This window comes from Gymnogyps californianus, chromosome 18, assembly GCF_018139145.2.
Source record: "Gymnogyps californianus isolate 813 chromosome 18, ASM1813914v2, whole genome shotgun sequence".
NCBI classification, from domain to species: domain Eukaryota; kingdom Metazoa; phylum Chordata; class Aves; order Accipitriformes; family Cathartidae; genus Gymnogyps; species Gymnogyps californianus.
In genome coordinates this window covers 11248783-11267874 of record NC_059488.1, presented here as the reverse complement: position 1 = coordinate 11267874, position 19092 = coordinate 11248783, and the positions used below count along the sequence as shown (strand labels likewise).

The 19092-nt window shown below is 35.7% G+C and overlaps 1 protein-coding gene across 1 annotated transcript in view; it reads left to right on the top strand.

Moving 5' to 3' along the window:
• Positions 1-19092, top strand: part of DENND1A (DENN domain containing 1A) — a 216570-nt gene that overhangs the window by 58273 nt on the left and 139205 nt on the right. Inside the window, 1 exon segment of the mRNA XM_050907872.1 lies at positions 5615-5734. Coding sequence (XP_050763829.1) covers positions 5615-5734 — 120 coding nt within the window.

The window sequence follows — 19092 nt, the reverse complement described above, 5'->3', positions numbered from 1 at the left end:
TGAATTAAGTGCTTTACATTTAAAGGCCTCTTGATCTTGCTGGAATGCTGGTGCTTTACTTGGTGGCTACTTAATGTTACTTCTTATTTTGGGGGGAAAAATTGTAAAGTAGGTTACAGTGGATTTGACAGGAACTGAGAATATTTAATCCTTGTAATTTAGAAAACTCCAGAACTTTTTTCGTTTTTTAGTTTTGCTTTTACTGTGAGTTATTTTTGATAGTTTCATGAAAAGAACAAGCATTGAAATCTTGCAAGGATGCACCACTGCTCATATCATCTACGAGCATCATTTAATTGGCTAGAGTCCCTTGTCTTAGGTCAGCTAGCGCACTGAATGGTTTTGATTGATGAAATTGACCTTAACTGTGATTAAACTGCTAGAAATCTTTTTCTCATTTCAGTGAAATCTGTGATATTTACAGTAGAAATTGATTTTCTTTGTAAATCAACATCCATTTCTAATACCACTTCTTGTTTGAGCTGTTCAATTTTATATTTTTTTTATTTTTTTGTCATTTTTTTCCCCCCACCCATAGGCCAGCTGGTATTTCTTAGTTATCTTGAAATACTGTTCACTCGTTTCTATGAATGGAGATGAAATCTCACTATGCTTCTCTGGAGATAGGAGTCTACATAATAAAACCACTGCTACACTCTGTCCTCCGATGTAGTAATCTGGGGTTGGAGGAAGCTGAAAGCTTGAAGGGATCATGCAGACGATATGTTCTTGCAACCCTCCAGGTGGTTCCTGCAGATCAGGGTTGAGAGACATTGGTGAGGCACTGCTGGAGACAGCTATTATGACCAGTACCTCTGCGGTACCTGATTTGTACATAAAAAGAGAATTTGAATATCCTGGGCTGTCAACATGAGCTACTTAACCAGTGCTTGTTGACTCAGATGACCTTTAAAAGCCACAAATACTTCTTGTAATTTGGAATCACTTTTTGCTGATCACCTTTTTCCTTTCCTGAGGGGAGGGAGCAGGGAAGTACTTTATATATATTTTTCTTATGTATGTTTTTCTACTAGAAATATCTATGCTTACTATGTGTAGGTTTATTGTACCTAGGGGGTTGGTTTGTTTTGTTGTTTTTTGTTTTTCCCCAGCAATATAACATTTTGAAGGATAAGAACACTGAAAACCCTAATGGGGTGCAAATGAGAACATAATGAAAAGTGATTCCTATTTCTGGATTTGCTTGTTTGACTGAATATCACAGACTGTCACTGAAAAGACTGTAAGCCAATCATTTTGAACATAAAGGAGAGATTGTAACCCACAGCATACTTAATTTAAAATTAAGAATGGACTTTCAATACTCCAGAAGGTAGAGGATGTCCCAAGTTAAGGATGTGGCAGCTGAAAGATGTGTGTGCTACTTCTCTTCTTGATGTAAAAATACACACACACGTGTGTGCACGCGCATGTATAGGTGTGTATATAGGTGTATATATATAAATAAATACTTGTTGTAGTCCTCTGTGATGTAAATTTGACTTAGCTTTGAACTGTATGTGGGAATTAACCTGCCAGTTACAGCAAGAAGGTAAACAGTCTTATATCACTGAATGCAAATGAATTTAATGTGACCCTGATAAAGAGAAAAATACAGTGCATCTTAAGTGCAAAATGTTCTTCATCTTTTAGCGACTTGCAAGTTTAGAACCAATTGAACCTGTTCTTAGAGGCTATTTCTAGAACTCAGCAAGTGACAAATTTGCACTAGTTGGTCTTTTCTTTCCGTATTTACTGTTAACCAACTACTGAGTATTTATTTATACATTTTTTATATTGCATGTAAAATAAAGTTATTTAAAGTAATGAGCAGGTAGCCCCATAATGAAATTACTTCAGATAATGCTTTAATATTCTCCTCAGTCTTCTCAGTAAACACTTTTTCTACTTTGAGATGAAAAGAAAATGCTTCTAGAAGAAATACTGTCTTCAGTTATATGTCAGAAAGGTCCTTACATTGTCTTACAGAGTTGACTAGCACTCTCTAGTGGGATTTTATCCCTCTGTATGTGCCTGAAAAGTGGCATGTTGGATCAGATCTCCAGTTACTGTAACTCTTAGTCTTCAGGGTGGTTTTTTTAATAGATATTGTTTTGTTCATTCTGAACAAAAAGAGAGAGAAATGCTGAAGTGGTTTCAGTAAAGGCCTTCCAAATATTTAGGTACTATTCCCTGTTAACTAGGTTGCCTTGTTGTTAGCCGTGACAATTTTAGTATTAGAATCTCTCTGCAAGGTTGAGAGGTTTTAAAATTGTTATTCTTAATATAACAGAGATACTGGCTCATTGTTCAAATAACTTAGGAACATGGGATAATACCTTCTGTTGGAATAATACTCTGTGTAGGATGTCTCTTCAGGATCTGTGGAAAAACGATCAGTATGAATTACAGTGAAGAGATACTGATACAAATGATCAGAAATGCGTAGTCACTAGACGCTACTTTTCTGTTCACCAGCTCAGAGCCCGAAGTAGCATTATCAGTCATAGAACTTAGGTTTTCAGGTCCTGCTAGAGTCATGTCCCCAATTTACACCCTGTTTGTGAGGACTTTTACTTGGGGAAATTTAATTTACGTAACTGCGTTCTGTGTTATGTGCAGTATTGTGCCAGGCTTTCAGTGGAAACTTCTTGATGGTAGATGGTACCATTTGCTCGATGGTACTTGAGTTGAGTCTTGCTCTTCTGACTTTATATGTTAAACACTGGTAGTTCTTTAACAAGTGCTGAGAAAGGATTTAAGTCTTCGCCTACATCTGTGTCTCTTCTAAGGCTGCATGTTTTATAAAGCAGGTGACAAAAGCTGAAGATGTACTGTTGCCTCTGCCAGATCACAAATTCAAATGATGATGGGACACCAAGATTTTGACGCAAATCAAGATCATCTGCATATCTGATTGTTCTCTGTGCTGAAGGTTTTGGCACTCATTGACACAGACTCTTAATTCTTTTTAGATTGATTCTTTTTATATATATTGTTGCCAGTGGTCAAAAAATCAGCAGGGACTAGTTGCCCCTTCCTTTAGGCAGTGGACCTTGAGTTTTCTACTCTTATGGTTGCAGGATCAAGGCAGAGGCTATTCTGCAACTGCAGGAGTGAAGAACTCCACCTCAGTCAAATTTCATATCAGGATTAATTTGTGTTAGTCAGGTATAGCTAGTGATGGGGGATTTTTAAGAAATCACTCTTCCTCTCTCCCCTCCAACCCTAACTTCTATCTGCCCATTTAGAGATGAGATTTATGGTGCTTCCATCCTGTTAGGCTCTAAATAGACCTTCTTCCCATTTGAAAATAGAGCTATGAATCTGAAGTATTGATATTAAGATCTTAGGAAAAGCACTTTTTAGGTTGGGAAGTTTATCCTTCCATGTGAAGAGCTGACAACTGAAACTTGAGCAAGACCTATCAGACATATTTAGTTTCTGCAGATCATATAAATGCGAGAATCTTTAGGTTTACTTTGGAGGAACCTACCAACTTGTCACAATTGTTTAATAAACAAGCTTCTTCCTGCTGGAAATGAAGCATGGTTTTTTTCCCCTCTTCCGTAATTTTAATTGTCAGCTAGAATGCTATTTCTCACACATGCTCTGCTCTCAACCTTGTTAAAATTAAGCATATAATCCCCTTTTAAAACCAAAATACTAAAATCACCATAGTAACATTACATCGAAGCTTTACAGATAAAACACAATGCCAGTAAGGGATTTTTTGGTATCCCCTAGCAGCTCAGTATGGTTTATGGAAATGGTTGCTCTGTTGACATTTAGATTTTGGAAGGATGATAGTACTTACGCTGCCTAATTCTCAGACTATTGAAATGCTTTTAAATATCTGTCTTTTTGTTCATCTGTGAATTTGGAGCACTTTTTTGTCTTCATCACTGCATGTTTTTCCTTCCCTGTTTGGAATCCACTGAAGGATTCTTCTTTCTATGCTGGACAGTGACATCTTTCCGATCTGGATCCAGCTTTTATTTCTGAAAGTCTATTTTTCTTTTTTTTCCTCTGGGCACTGAGTGTATAATCTCCCACATAAGTTGTTTATTGCATTGTATATGGCATCATAGAAGAGAATATTTGCTCGCTTTTAAGGCTTGTGACTGTTAGTTAAATGGCCTTGAATTTAATGGGTTTTGCTGTTTCTGTTGGTAGGACTGACTTGTAAAGATGCACATGTAAATGCTAGTCAGTTTTCTGAGTTCTCAGTAAACCTAAAATAAACTAGAACATAACCTGAAATTAGTGTAATCTCATATCATTATGAGGTCTCAAATAGATGTGAAATTGGATGGAAAGTACTCTAATTACATTAGGCCCAGCTTCACCACTAAGTGTCAAAATTTCTGTTAAACAGTAAAACTACATCTCTACAAACTGGGAGGTGAATTGGGCTTGGTTTATATGCAACCTACCATCCCTGTACGTAAGCATTTGATTAACTTCAGACAAATGTGGTAATATCTCAAGAATGTCTTTCATTTTGTTAATAAATAGCATTCAGAAAGTGCCGTGCTTTAAATGTAAAGCATCTTATTTTGATCTTATTTTACTATTTCGAGCATCACCTATTAGTGGTAAAATACAGATGTGAATTATAGTATTTTTAAAGACATGAATTTTTAAATGCTCAGGTTTTGGAGTTTGATTGTTTGTTTGGGTGGTTTGGTTCTTGTTTTTTGTGTTGTGTTTTTGGTTTTTTGTTTCGGTGGTGGTGGTTGTTGTTGGTTGTGCGTTTCTGTTTTGTTTCGTTTTCCAAAACTGTGTTTTTCCAATTTGGGCAAATTTTCCTATAGTGATACTTTCCACTGTGGTGTGAGTGGGAGCCAACATCTAAGAATGTTACTAGTTCACTTGTGCTATTCTTGAAGAGCCGTTAAGATCTTACAGATGATGCAAATGACTCTTAATTTTGAAAAATCATATAAAAGTCCTACAAAATTATTTTTATAGTCATGGCTGGCTTTAGCACAGTGCACTTTTCATTCTAGTTTATCTTTTCTTCCTTTGCACACTATGCTAGTCTTTCTTTTAACTGATTGCCTAGCTGCTAGAATAAAGGAGAGTCACCTGGCATGATTCCAGTTGCTGAACATTTTGGAATGATTTATCTGGCAGACATGCAAAATTGGTAAAATTGGCAAAAGATGGATAATAAAGCTTCTACAAGTCAATATGCAAGTGTTGAGGAAGCTTAGCATGTCATTAAACATTGTCTTGCTCTTGGAGTAAACCAATTCTCAAATGAAGAGTAATAAATATTTTGGGTTAGATGAGAGAACATGGGTTTCGTTTGTACAGTGTGTACTGCCTGGAAGATGGTTGATAGTCATAACCATTTTCATTTAAAGATAAACACGTTTTTAGTATCCTCCCACACTTAAAAAATGGGAAAAAACCCCCCCAAAATACTCCTCCCTCACCAAGCAACTAGCATATTTAAGTTTCTAGAGGGTGTATAATCTCAAAGTTAATTTCCCCAAAAAACTCTGCTGAAATAGGAAATGTTACAGGTTCAATGACTTAGACTAGATACTTTTGACACAGAGTTAGCTTAGCATTAATTTTTTCCTCTTACTCTCTTTATTTTCAGCCATGCAGTTAACCAAGTTGGGCAGAACTTTACATTTGTGCTTACAGACATTGACAGCAAACAGAGGTTTGGATTCTGTCGCTTATCTTCTGGGGCCAAGAGCTGCTTCTGTATCTTAAGGTAGGTCTGTGGTTTGGCTTTTGGCTGACTCTAGGAAGCAGTGTTTGACTTTGCTGTGTTACACTGCAATTATAATTTCCAGCTGTTCAAAATTATTTTCCTATCTGGTCCTCAAAGTCACTGCTCTTCTGCAGAAGTGATGCAAAATATCTTGCACTTTGAGTTCCTCTGTAGATAACTATATTTGTTTGTAGTCAATGTTCTTGAGTTAACAATGTGGGAAAAAAAAAAATGTCTCTTTGCAGTAATTTGATATGACATAGCATGATGGCAGCTGTTATCTTTAGCTGTCACAACTGATCTTGTTAAGACATTTTGTGGACATTTGTATATGCAAGTTTTATTAACAAAGCATCTGTTGGTAACTGAGAGAATGTCACTGATGCTCTCCACATCCTAAAAGTTTGTATATATGAGCTTTACTCTGTCCCATTGAGGGTTTTGTGAAGTTTGTCATAATAAAAACTGTTAGTGGAAGTTGGGAACAATGCGTTTCACATAAAAAGGGCAAAGAGGCTCTATCAGAGTAGTTTTTGATGGCTTCCCACAGACATGTTATGGTCTGTAATTTTCTATTTACATTTGCTGCAAGAAATGATGCAAGTCAGTCAGTTTTAATATTACCAGTATATTAGTTCCATTAAGAACTTCTATGGATTGAAGATTTCCACATGGCATCCAGTCTGTCTTGTTTTAAACAAATTTAAGAATGATTTGTCTTCTGCTTTCTGCTTTTTGCATGTTCATGAGAAATTGGAAGTTTCGGAGCAATGGCCCAGGTAAAGATAGCTCAGAGTTAACTGTATGACTAGCCAGCTAGGTGACTGAACAATTGCTCAAGCAATCACAAATGAGGACAATTTCCTCTATGAGTGATTGTAGATATCTGTCTCAGTCATCTCTGGTTTGCTTTTCACGTGAGAGAATGCAGTGTAAAACCAAGAAGAACTTGTCTTCGTCCTACAAGTACTCTGTGTTGCACGTAACAGAATGGGACCTTCTGTATATATGTTATTGAATATGACCCCTCTGGAGAATTTCAGGGATAATCTTGCAAAATATAAGAGCAGCTATCAAGTACAAGGACAATTCTCATTTCGTTGGGTTGCATACAGCAATGCCATGGAATAGATTTTGGATTGATGTACGTATTTAAAATGAATGTCTGTGCCATTTGTGCTGGCACTAGACTGGTGAAGAATTCGGAGAAATTATTGTGAAATCTACCCAAATTACTAATTAATTGTGTGGGAGGCAGGGTGACAGGTGTTTTCTCAGTATCTTCCTTCATTTTTTCTTTTCTCTAGTAGACATTTCAACTATGATTAGCTATGGCAATCTAGCAATGTGGACCGTATACTGAAGACAGGAAGGTATTTCCCTAGCTGTTTCCCCGTAGCTGCTACCTTGTATAGTTGGGGTGCTGATTCACTCTCATGTGGGAAGTGTCTGGTTACATAAGGTAACTTTTCCTGATTAATGACAACTTAAAGGGGAAGCACAGTTTAAAATGAAAATCTGAATGAGGAGTAGTATGAGTCCTTTCTTGATCTCTCCTGGATAAGAGTTCTTTGCTGTCAGCTCCCTTATGTTGAGTGAATGCCAAGAAGAAATGGAGGAGTTATGTTGTAGTTAAATGCCTTCTGCTTCAACTCATAACCAAAAAAAAAAAAAAAAAAAAAAAAAAAAAAAGAGTTCCAGTGCAGTTACAGCAGTGGATGAATTGGGACTCTTAGCCTCATTCCTATTGCTTCTTTCACCTGTGAACTAAGGAGAAAATGAAAGTTCATCATTAATGCAAGTGAATGTAAGTTTTAGAGGATAATAAAGAATGTAAATCAGCATTACACAGATTCACTTGCTCTGTTTCCAGGACTGCAGCACCCATTGCTGATGTGAATCTTCTCAGTGTCCTTTATGAATTAAAGGATGCTGCATGGTAAATGGATGGGTAAAAACATGCTGAAGAATGTGAGAATGATAGGAAAAAGCAAATGGGGATGAAAAGAATGTTTGTTTGTTTATTTTTAAATTACAGGTTCGATGGCAGCAAGCTTCAAGTATTCCTTGCTATGCTCAGCGATACTATAAGAATTAAGTGATATTGCTTATTATTAGAGATGATATTCACTTGTTTACCAGTCAGAGATTTTATGAGTCTGGCCATGGTAAAATGTTTTGGAGGTGGAAAATCATCACGTGTTTAGATTTGTTATTCAAGAGGAACAGGAGAAAAAGGAAATTCTTTTCACTCAGTCGGCGCTTTAAAAAATTTCTGCAGAGGTCTGGAAGCAAAGTTTAAAGCTGAGACAGTACTCAGAAGGCCAGAAGTCAAGGTCTGGATTTTGAGTTTTAAAGTGACCCAGAGACTTTTTCATGTGGTTGCAAAGTACAGTAAGGCACTTCTTGGAGTTCAATAGCAGTAAAGTTGTCCACGTGGATGTATCTCCTGTGGCCGGCACAAAGGCAGTTCCATTCTACAGAGTAACTCTTTTGGCTATTTTAACCAGTACTGTTTAGAAATCTGCTTTCAAGATAGTTTTCATGGTTTTATTCCTGCTGTGGTTAGCATCACACAGATTTATGGAAATCTTTGATGAAGTTTCAAAACTGCATTTTCTAGGTGTTCTGTGATTTTTCTTTTAATGTAGAACCGCTGAGTCTGTCTCTCTTATTCTGTTTCCTTTTTTCTTCACTTGATTTCTAGCTAATCATGAAAGTAAAATGATCAAATGTTGTATGTAACACTAAGTTGTAGAGCGCTCTGTAGCAGAGATGACTACTTTCTGCATTTCAGACAGCAGAGGGCGGACAAAAGCACAAAACAAGTGTCACAGATGGTCTGGTGGGGTTTTTTGAGGTTCTAAGCAGTGAAGTGAATTACAAAACCCCCACAAGCTCACGTACCACACGTCAAAACCTCCTGGGTAGCTTGGAATTCTGGACTAGCTTTTTCAATGCGATATGTTACAAAACTTAAAATATGTTTTTAAATGTTTTTCTTTTCCAAATGATGAATGCATAGTAAGTTGAGAGCTAATGTCCAAGTCATCAAATTCTGAGTTCTAATTTGGTATTTTTAATATCCTAGAAAAATTTCCATGCCCAAAGATTTTTTCTTTCTAAGACTTCATTTAAGGACTTTAGGATTTTGGCTGAAATGAAATAAATCCTATTGGATTTGCATTAAGAAGCTGAATTTTTTTTTGTTTCTAGAGGTTTGGTTTAATCTAACTTCACATCAGATTTGGCATGGGCTTTTGAGGGTGAACAATATAGATAGTTCTGAATTTAGTGAAGACCTGTAGTCTTTCATTTAAAAAACAAAACAAAACAAAAAAAAGGTGTGGAGACATTCCCAAACCGTTGTTGCTCACTCTTCTGAGGCATCCTCTTCAACTCCTTAATCAGGCATGTCCCCTAGTTTTGTTCTTGAATTTGTATACTTTTGTTTCTCATCTTTTCTAAGCTTCTGTGTATGTAGAGAGGTAATGTTCTTTCATTAGGGCAAAAGAGTCTGGAAGGTGTCAAAGGGGTTCAGAATTTGTTCTTGATTGCTATTTCCTGCTAATTGCAGTGTACTGAAAGATGATGTAAACATTGATCTACTGATATGATCTCAGTGATAAAAAATAACTATAAATTTATCTTTCTGCTTTCGTATATTCTTAAAGCATATAGATGCTTTCTGATTCTGAAGAATTTTGCATGCTGAGGCTCTTAATTTTCATTTCCTCATTGTTTTAATGTTAGATCTCCTTACTAGTTTATTCATCTTTTCAAATTTCTAGCAACTCTAGCTGTACTAAATTCTCCAGAAGCTGGTTTGTTGGTTACATTATGAACACTGTTGTTCAGTGGCTCAGCTGTATTTGCCTCTTTGGCTAACTCCTGTGATCTAGGACTCTTAAGAGGCACAGGCATTGATGGATTTCAACATTCTTTTGATGGGAAAGTAATGCGTAAACCAGTTTGTGTTAGTATCAGTAAGTGTACTGAAGGGAGTAGAGTGTTTTATTTTACAATCTGGTTTCTCAAAGCTTAAGTTGACAAACACTTTCCTATGCGGTCTGCTCATAGGGGGACAGAGTTAAAAACCTCATAGCTGAAATTACTATAAACATGATACTTCCACTCGTACTGTTTCTAATGGTCTGAAGATGGGTGAAGAAAATGAAGATAGGGTATATAAAGCTATGAAGAGACTGCTGAACATACAAAATTCTAAATTCTACAGAGACATTGAAACATGAAATTTCTTTTTTTTTTTTTTTTGTCCCTTCATAGAAAGATATCAAGTTCTTGTATGAAGACATTATTTAAAAGTGCATATCAGTTTTCATTGTAGCTGGGGTTTTTGTCCTGACTTTTGTGTTGTAGAATCTCAGACTCCTGACAACTTTGTCTTTCTGTGCAATCATGAAGGAAGAAAAAGTTCTGCTTTAGGAATGTAAAAAATGTTGTTAACTCAGTCTGAATACTTTGTTTGATACCCTTATTGCAGAATGTTTATATAGCAAAACTAACAAGTTTAATTTTTTAAAATATTTTTATCTTTTATCTTTTATCTTCTGAAATATTTCCAGAATTCAATGTAAGGACCCAGTTACTGATGGTTGAAAAATTCTTCAGGTTATAAACAGATAGGATCCAGTCATTTCTTCAAATGTCTGTTTATTTTATTTTCTGACTATTTGAACTTTAAAATAAGTTATATGTTTATGAAACACACTGCTTTTAAATAAAAAATAATGGCAATGTTGAATGTATGCTAACTTATTTAAATGTATGAACTGGTTTAAATGTGTAAGTCAGTGTAATGATTTCAGGCTACATAACATAATAAAATGGCGACCTGAATAGCTCTATTTTTTTTTCATATAGATAAAAAAATCACAGGTATGTTCACCAAGTTAACTCTAGTATTAAACACGTACTTCTCTTATGGCAATGTGTATTTGAGTTTAAAAAATCAGTTTAGTAGTTTAACTGAGAAATAATGTTTTTGTATCAATTTAACTGAACTTTTGTATTAAGTAGGTATATGGTCAAGTAATAATAATTGTGCTCTTCAAAACCACTTGGCAGAATGGTTTTGAAGTAAACTTCTTGCTGTTACTTAGTTTGCTTCGTAGTCCCTTATTTTTGAGTTAAGATTCTGAGGCCAGTCATGTGAAAAATTGAATGAAAACCACTCTGAAATAAAAATGTGTTTAAAAAACAAAAACCTACAAAACTCTCCCCCAAACCACCAGCACTTCTACAGTACAATATAGCAATCCTAATAAAACTGTTCTTAACATTTTTGAAGAAACTTAGCAGGTTGTGTAAAACACTACATTCTTAATCTAGTCTGGATTACTGGTGTATGATAGAGTATTAAAATCTATAAATTGTTTTTTATATGATTCTTCATTGATTGTATTTAAATATATTTTCCAGGATGTCACTAAGCTTGTAAAATATGATGATTTACTGTTTCTTAAGTTATAAAGCTGGACAGAATGTCCGTTAGTTCTCCGTTTCAGTGGAAGTCAAACTCATAGAAGCTATGGCGATCAGAAGTCAGTGTATTTGTCCATCTATGCAGATAAATATGTTGCCTTGTTAACAGCAGTTTCTCCACAAATGTGGTTTTGGTCAATTAGATGCTGTATAGGATTTGCAAAATTTCTTTTTTCCAGCTATTATAAGAACAGCTTTAGGAGATGTTAGGTAAATGCTGCCAGACCATACACAAACATTTATCCCTCAGAGGCTGCCTATATGCTGTTTTTTCCCTTCCTATCGAAACGGGTAGCAGCAATAACAGTAGAAACTTTCTGAGAAGAGAACGTGATCATTAGTACATGAATGAGATGATGGTAGTTACTGCTTTGACAACACTGGAGAAGTGTGTGGTGCTGGACAGGCTGTATTGCCCTGAAGGCCCCAAGATTTATGCGTACTTAGTCAGTTGAAGTAATTAGACTTGGTGGACAAGCACTCTGTCATTCCTGTAACCATGTAATAGGTACCTTGCATTTTTTTTTATTATTAACTAGTAGAATTTCTGTTTTATCTGTTAAACTGTGAGCTGTCGCACCTATTTCTAACTGCTTGAAGGAGCAGTAATAATATAAGTCAAAGATTTTTGCCTTTCTCTAAGTTTTGTTAAAATTAAAAAAAAAAAGATAAAACTTTGCGTAGTTTTGCTTTGGTTCACAAACTTACTGGGCAAAGTTACTGATTTAAGAAGGTGCTATGACCATGTGCAACTCTGATTTCAATTTTACTTAATTTGAAGTTTTCAGTGGGTATTCAGCTTTTGTACCCAAAATGAAAATCATTCTTCTGAAGTGAAATGCAGAAACATTTGTGTGGAAATCCCTCTCGGCCAAAATAGCTAAGCTCTGCACCACTCTTTTTCTAAGATAAAAAGAAATGAATCTATAATAGTTTGTGACAGATGGCAGAAAATGTAACTAACTGAATGTGATTCTGTATGGAGTTATTTGAGGTTTTTGGTGTGATTTGTTGTGAGTTCCTCTCCTCCCCCCTTTCCTTTCCTTTGATTGCAGTCTTTGTCCATTTATTCTTAGGATAGAATAAGATTTCTGAGCCGGGGCCTCTCTTGTGGTGCAAAGTGAGAATTGTTTTTAATTGAGCAGAAACATGTGGAAGGATCAGGAATATCTCAAGGGATTACAGAAAAATTCCAAATTTGTACTACTTACAGCTTGTGTTTAGAGCAGGGTCTGCTGGGAATAAATGTTAGTTAGTGTGACCTGTGACCTTAAAAACTGTTGACATGGATTTCAGCCAGAAACTAGCCACAGAACTCCTTTGTTAAGCTCATTCATAGCTCCTTGAAAACTCTAGTCAGTGAAAGTTGCCAGCTCAAATCTAAGGAAAGCAGAGCCCTTTTTTTTTCTTTTTTTTTTCTTTTTTTTTTTTTTTTCCCATGCTTTGGAAACAGTGGACGCCCCTTAACCAGCAAGACTTCTTTAATAGGACTGCATCGCCTAAACTTGATTGGAATTGACAGCTTCCTGGCTCAGGCTTGCCAACTGGCAGGGCATTGATGCATAGGGGACAAACAGCTTTAAGGGCCTGTATACCACTGTTTGTGTATGTGCCTCCGAAATGTAACACACTTCTGTTGTGATACCTTCTAATGTAAAGAAAAAAATCCCAAACCCTGAACACTGCTTTTAGTTCCACAAATCTTTCAGTTATTTTGGGGGAGAAAATTGAATGTTTGTTGTGTTTTTTGTTTTAAAATAATTGTCCTGTTGTCTTCTAGAATTTTCCCTTTTCACTGATTTGGCCAAAAGCCACAGAAAAATATTTACACTTGGGGGGGGGGGGGGGATACCTTTTGATTTTAGAATTTTGACTGGTTTGGTTTTTTTTTAAGTGTGGCTGTATTGTACTTAAAAATCTGATTATCCCACCATAAAAGGGTTAAATTTACAAAACCTCCTTCTTGTGCACTCACTTCTTAACAAGTTTTTCCACTTAATGGGTTTTGTGTGTCTTCAGCTGATTCTGTGATAGGATTCATTATTTGGCCTGCCTGAAGGCTCACCTGACTTAAATTGTACTTTTGAAGTAAGATGTACCATCGCATCAGTAAGTTATGTTGTTACTATGTTTATCTGGTGATAAGAATAGGTACAAAATGGGATGCGGGAAGAAGAATACAAATTTTGGTTAATTTTAAGCTTAAAAAAAAAAAAGTATGCAAAAGAAAGTAATCTTCCTGAAGAATCATTGAGCAGGTAGATGGTAAACTGAGATAAGATATCCATAATCGATTTACAATGAAACTTTATGCTGTTTCTCTACTGCAGGGTAAAGTTCCACTGATTCAATATCCTTTGAACAACCTGCAGTGTTAAAACACCCAAATATTACAGTTTTGATTCAGGTATTTATTAAAGGCTTGATTTTGTAAAAGTGCACACTATGTAAGGCTGATATGTGTTTTGGAATATCTTCTATGGGATTTTTTTAAAGAAGAAAATTAGTAGATGCAAAGGTGAATCAACCTCGTTTCTCCCAAGGACAGTGCAACATTAACCAATAATGACTACTGTTTGCTAGGGATGGAGAGGAAGGGTGGTGGAAGAAATTGGAAGCTGCTTCCCCCTTGTAGCCATCCTCTTTCTTTGAAGGCATAAGATTCTCGCCCTTTTCTTAGTCTTTATCATCCTCTTTGAATCCTTGTGCTGGTTTTTGTAGGCTCAGGGAGCTGGACTTCCTACTGAACTAATTCCTGATCAGCTGAAATAATTTGAGTTTCACTGGATTCCACCCACTTTTCCAGAGTTGACTTTGCTGCCTTCCTGCGTATGCCAGAGAGCATTTTGTTCGTTTTAGTGAGTCAAGTTGGAGTAATTCAGCTCAACAAAAGCTTGAGCCTATAGAAATTCTTTAATAACCTATGGAAATTTTTAAATACTTTAATTAGAAAGATTGATATATTTTTGTTGTTCTGAGATGTTCTGTAGCTGTTGTTTGTGCAGGAGTATTTGCAGATGAGTAAGGAAGGACATCCCATTCTCACTTTACCTGGATGAAAGTTTGGAACATTAAAAAAGCGCAGATTTGTAATGCATGCTTTGAACTAGTGTTAATAGGAATTTTCTTCTGTGGAGTATACAGACTATCACATTAATGACAAATAATTTAATGTATTTAGTAGTAGGCTGATATATGGGAAGGCTGAGCCTTAGAATTCTTCTTGTTAACTAAAAATTCTTACCTGATTTACAGTTTCTTCATGCTTTGCATTTTTCCTTTGCATACATAAAAGTAAATTAATAGGAAGTCTATTTTGTGCCTGGTAAGAAAGTAGTTAGACTACTCTTTTTTCTTTTTTTTTTTTTCTTTTTTTTTTTTTTAAATTTACTGCACAGTAGAAAAAAAAGCCCTCTATCTGGCTGTGTGCTGCTTTGAGGAAGATGTAACTGTACTATTGTTTAAGCTTTTGCTGTTTTTCCACTTGTGGATTGTGCATGGGTGGGGTTTTTTGCCTGGTTGCTGTTCACAGGCGTTGATTTCAAGAAGAGCAATTACTGGGGTTTGGGTGTTTTGTTTGTTTGTGTCGTGTCCCACTCCCTCCTCCTCAGTCTTACCATTGATATATGTAGACAACTCAAACTTTAATTTTAATATCTTGGAGTGAATTGGAAGATGGAGAAGGGAACTAGCACAGAGAACAACATGGTACCAGGACTGCTGAGTTCTGTACCCGGTTTTCATTTGTGACAGATGCAATGAGCGTGCAGTCTCATGACCATTACCTTAAGTACTTCTGTTCTGGCAAGCTGAGTAAAGGAGATTTTGGGTGCTTTTTCTTGGTAAGGTTAGGTTACACTTAGTTCATTGTAGCCTGTGTGAGATTAGTGCTTCTATCCATTTATGTCATATAATTCACTTTTTTGAAAGGAGAGGGAGAGAACTGATAATGAAACTAGGCTCACCTACAACAGAGGAAGAATTTCTTTTGCTAATTTCAAGTTGTAATTAGAAGTCTAGGCTGCAAGCAATGTCTGTACATAACCTCAGAGCAGAGATATCCTTAAAAAAAAAAAACCACCACCCCCAATCTCTCTCTCTATCTCTTTAACTTGATTTCTTCCCTTCCTCTTTTTGCTGTTAGGCTTCTGTGTGGACACAGAAAAATATTACTGTCTAATTAAATAAGAAAAAAGTCCAGACTTTATTTTATGAGGTCTTACTATAGTTGTATATTGAATAAAACGGTAATAAGCAAAATCAATGTTTTGCTTTCATATGTATCTATATGATACTTTCAAGCTTTCCAAAAAGTTATTTGGTAATGGCTGGAAATGATATGGAACACTTTTTGGACAGTCTGTTTGGTCCTTGTGGTGTATCGACCCTGGAATCCCTGTACTACTTAAAGTGCTTCGGAGATGAAAGAAAATAGCAAAGTGGTTCTGTTAGACATTGGCAAAGGCCACAAAAAATACATGTATAAATCATGAGAAATTGGGTCTCTCTGATTCAACAGTACAACAAAATTGTACCTAATAAAAATGTTGTTGTTGAGCTTCTGTCTGCCGCCTTCATAGATTTTTTTATTATTGTTTTAGCAGAGGATTGAACACATACATTGACTGTAAGTAAGAGTTGAAGATGCAGACATTTATCAGTTCCTTTGCATGGACCTTACAGAGAAAAGAAGAGAGGGCAGGCAAGACTCATAGCTGGAGTCTGACTTCTTTCACAGAAATTCTAGTTTCTTACAAGCTTTAACTGTAGCAAAACAGTTCGACTTCCTCTTCTGTGTATGACAGGAAATTGATCTAAAGCGGCTTAGAAAATGTGAGAACTCCGTGAATGTAGTATGCAGGGTTGGAAGGGGTCTCCTGTTGTTGCAGGCATTTTGCTTTAACTTGACATGTTTATAAAACAGTTTACATCTTAAAAGTTTAGGGTTTTTACCCCTGCTGATTTGCTTAAACAGACACTGGCTTTTATTTTCAGTTACTTGTCAGAATATATATGGAAAAGTGATGAACCTAGTGAAAAGAGAGCTTGACATCAATTAAATTTAGCTATCTGCTTTGTGTTTCTTCTTTCTGATACACTGTTTCCAATATAGTTTTTCCAAACTTCCTGTGGTTTTTCTTTATTGTCCTTACAAGTTTTACAAGATAGAGATGAGCTATTTAAAAATACTGTTCCAGGAGATGAGAAATAAAATTTTGTATTACATCTGCTCATTTGTTGTCTTCCATTTTCATCTCTGCCATTAAACTTTTTTTAGACTCTAGAAACTTATTTCAGAAAGCCTGTAAGGCTGTCTTAGTATCTTATCTTGCTCAAGTATCTTTAAATAAATCTTGAAGTGTCTCTCAAGTTATATTAGCTTTCTGAAACTATATTCTCTGCAATATTGAATAAAATACACTTATTAAAATAGTCTTAAAAAATTAAAAGCATGTGATAATGTATTTTTTCTGTCCCATCATTAAAAAGCTTCTATTGAAGTTTATTCCTGGTTTTTCTTGGTCCTGTTATTGATCATGAATGAGCATAAACATTATTAATCATGTCAATATGTTGTGTGTATGTATTTCATAAGAATGTGCAATCATCTGTGTGTACATGTGCAAAAATATAAGAGGTTTTTACATATTTTCCTATATAAATGTCTGTCTAAAGAGCAGTGTCACAAATCAAGACAAGTCTTAAAGAATCCAGTTGATTCTATATGAGGCTTGTATTTTCTGTTTTATTAATATGTGAAAAGTGTGTACAATATTTCCTTTGTTTTTTTTTCTTTGAAATTGCATGCAACATCATAGTTGTAGCAATAGAAATGCATTCTGATGTTTTGAGTTTTAAGACTGACATTGAAAGGACTCAAATCCACTGAACTCATAAATAATGAATTCTTATTTTCAACTAGATGTAGTTGATAAATAACAAGTCAATAGGGAATATATTAAATGACACTGAGTGAAAAGCTTTGGAGTTTTCATTGTGGTGTCAGTAGGTCTGTTAAAGGCTTTGCTAGCTGAACTTGAAGTTTTAAAGCATGGTTGAATGCGTTTAAATATTTTTGTTGAAACTTAAGTCCAGTAGAACCTTGCTAATCCGCACACCTCATAATCACAGACACAAAAATGGCAAGCTCCATGTATGGCTCAGCAGAAATGGACAGGGCTGGAATAAGGTTTCATATTTCTAGGCTCTGTTGTTATATATTCTACAGTATGCTTACTATGTTAAATTCTATTTCTGTAATTCATCATAGTAGCAAAATAAATCCATCATAAAAAGGTACCTTTTTTCTTTTTCCAGTCTCTTTTACCCTTTTTGTTTCACTTTTATGTACACTTCTAAAATGTTACCAATTTTTGCTGAGTCCTCTAGTCATAGTTGCAAATTACCTGATGTTGTCAATATAAATGAATTAAAATTTGAATACTAAATGCAGTAGGGAAAAGATCTGGAAAAGACAGAAAAAGTTACAAGTTCTGAACTCTGAATTTTTCTGTAATGACAAACGCTCTGAAAGAGAGAAATGTCTTTCCAGGTAATGGAAGGACACTGGTTACATTGCTTTTAAATGAATTGAGATTCTTGGCTTTTATTCTGTTTTGTCACGCACACCTTCATTCTTGTTTTCTGTTCACTGGTGACACATTCCTTATGGCTGGAGTAGGGGATGTGAAATCTTTGCTGCAGATGCTTTATAGTATGTGATCAGCTGGTGATGATGTTTGAAACAGAAGTTCCCCTCTGTTTTTATCAATTTTTCTCTTAACGTCCACTAGAAACAGAAATTATTTATGTCCATCTATCAAGTTTGAGGTTTTATCTTGGTTGCAAAAAGAAAAATAAATCCTACTGTTATAAAATACTATGAAATGTTAGCTCCAACCAGTCTGCTCCTCCCCCTGCCCCCCAACTGTTGATAACATGCTTAAGGAAAATCAGTTAAGCCATACCTGATTTGGTCCAGTTGGGGCAGGTATTGCAGGCATGGGTGTCTGGTTAAAACGTTGAATGCGTAAGAGGTTAGTTGGTTAATATTGGGGAAATATTTTTTCCCACTGAACTTCCTAGATAAACGGGACCTGCTGATTGATAACTGCATACATGAGCTGTACAAAAAAAAAAGGTATCTCCTGGGAAGTATTTATATTAGAAATAAACATTAAAAGTCAAATTTTCAATAACCAAATTTAAGTCCCTTCCTACTTGTAAGAAAGAGGTTGCAAAGAATATTAATATGAATACTTTATTTGGCTACTGTTCGGTCATTTTCTAATTGTTCCTAGACGGTGCTTGATACTGGAGAAAAGATGTTTTGATTTTGTTTTTCACTATATATGTGTATATATACATCATTATTCTTAGTTGAAAGTTTAAGTGTTACCCTTTAACGCTGGTATTTATTTCTCTACATGTTGATTTTGGTAATAAGTCTGAGCTGTGTACTTGCGTTAGTTTTGTAGTGAGATAAAGTTATACCACTTTTGAAGTTAGCAGCAGCCAGAAAGTACAGGGGGTTGTTTACAAAAGAGTCCCATCGATTCTCCTTTTCTGTGGAAGCATTCAAGCAGTAAGACCTGCACAGTCTGTTTGGCACAGTAGCTGCTCTCAGCTGGCCCTGTGCCCTCCTGCTGTTAGTCAGGGCAAAGGATGTGCCAGATCTCGGATTGTAACGGAGCAGAGCCTGCTTGCAAATCTGCTTGTCGTTAGCCTGGGGCCTTTTGGCAGCAGACTACAGCCGATTGATTTAGTTGCAATCCTTTTTCCTTAATATTTTCCATCTGGCCAACAATGACCTATAAAGACAGACACAAAACAGAGTTTGAATTATGAGGAGC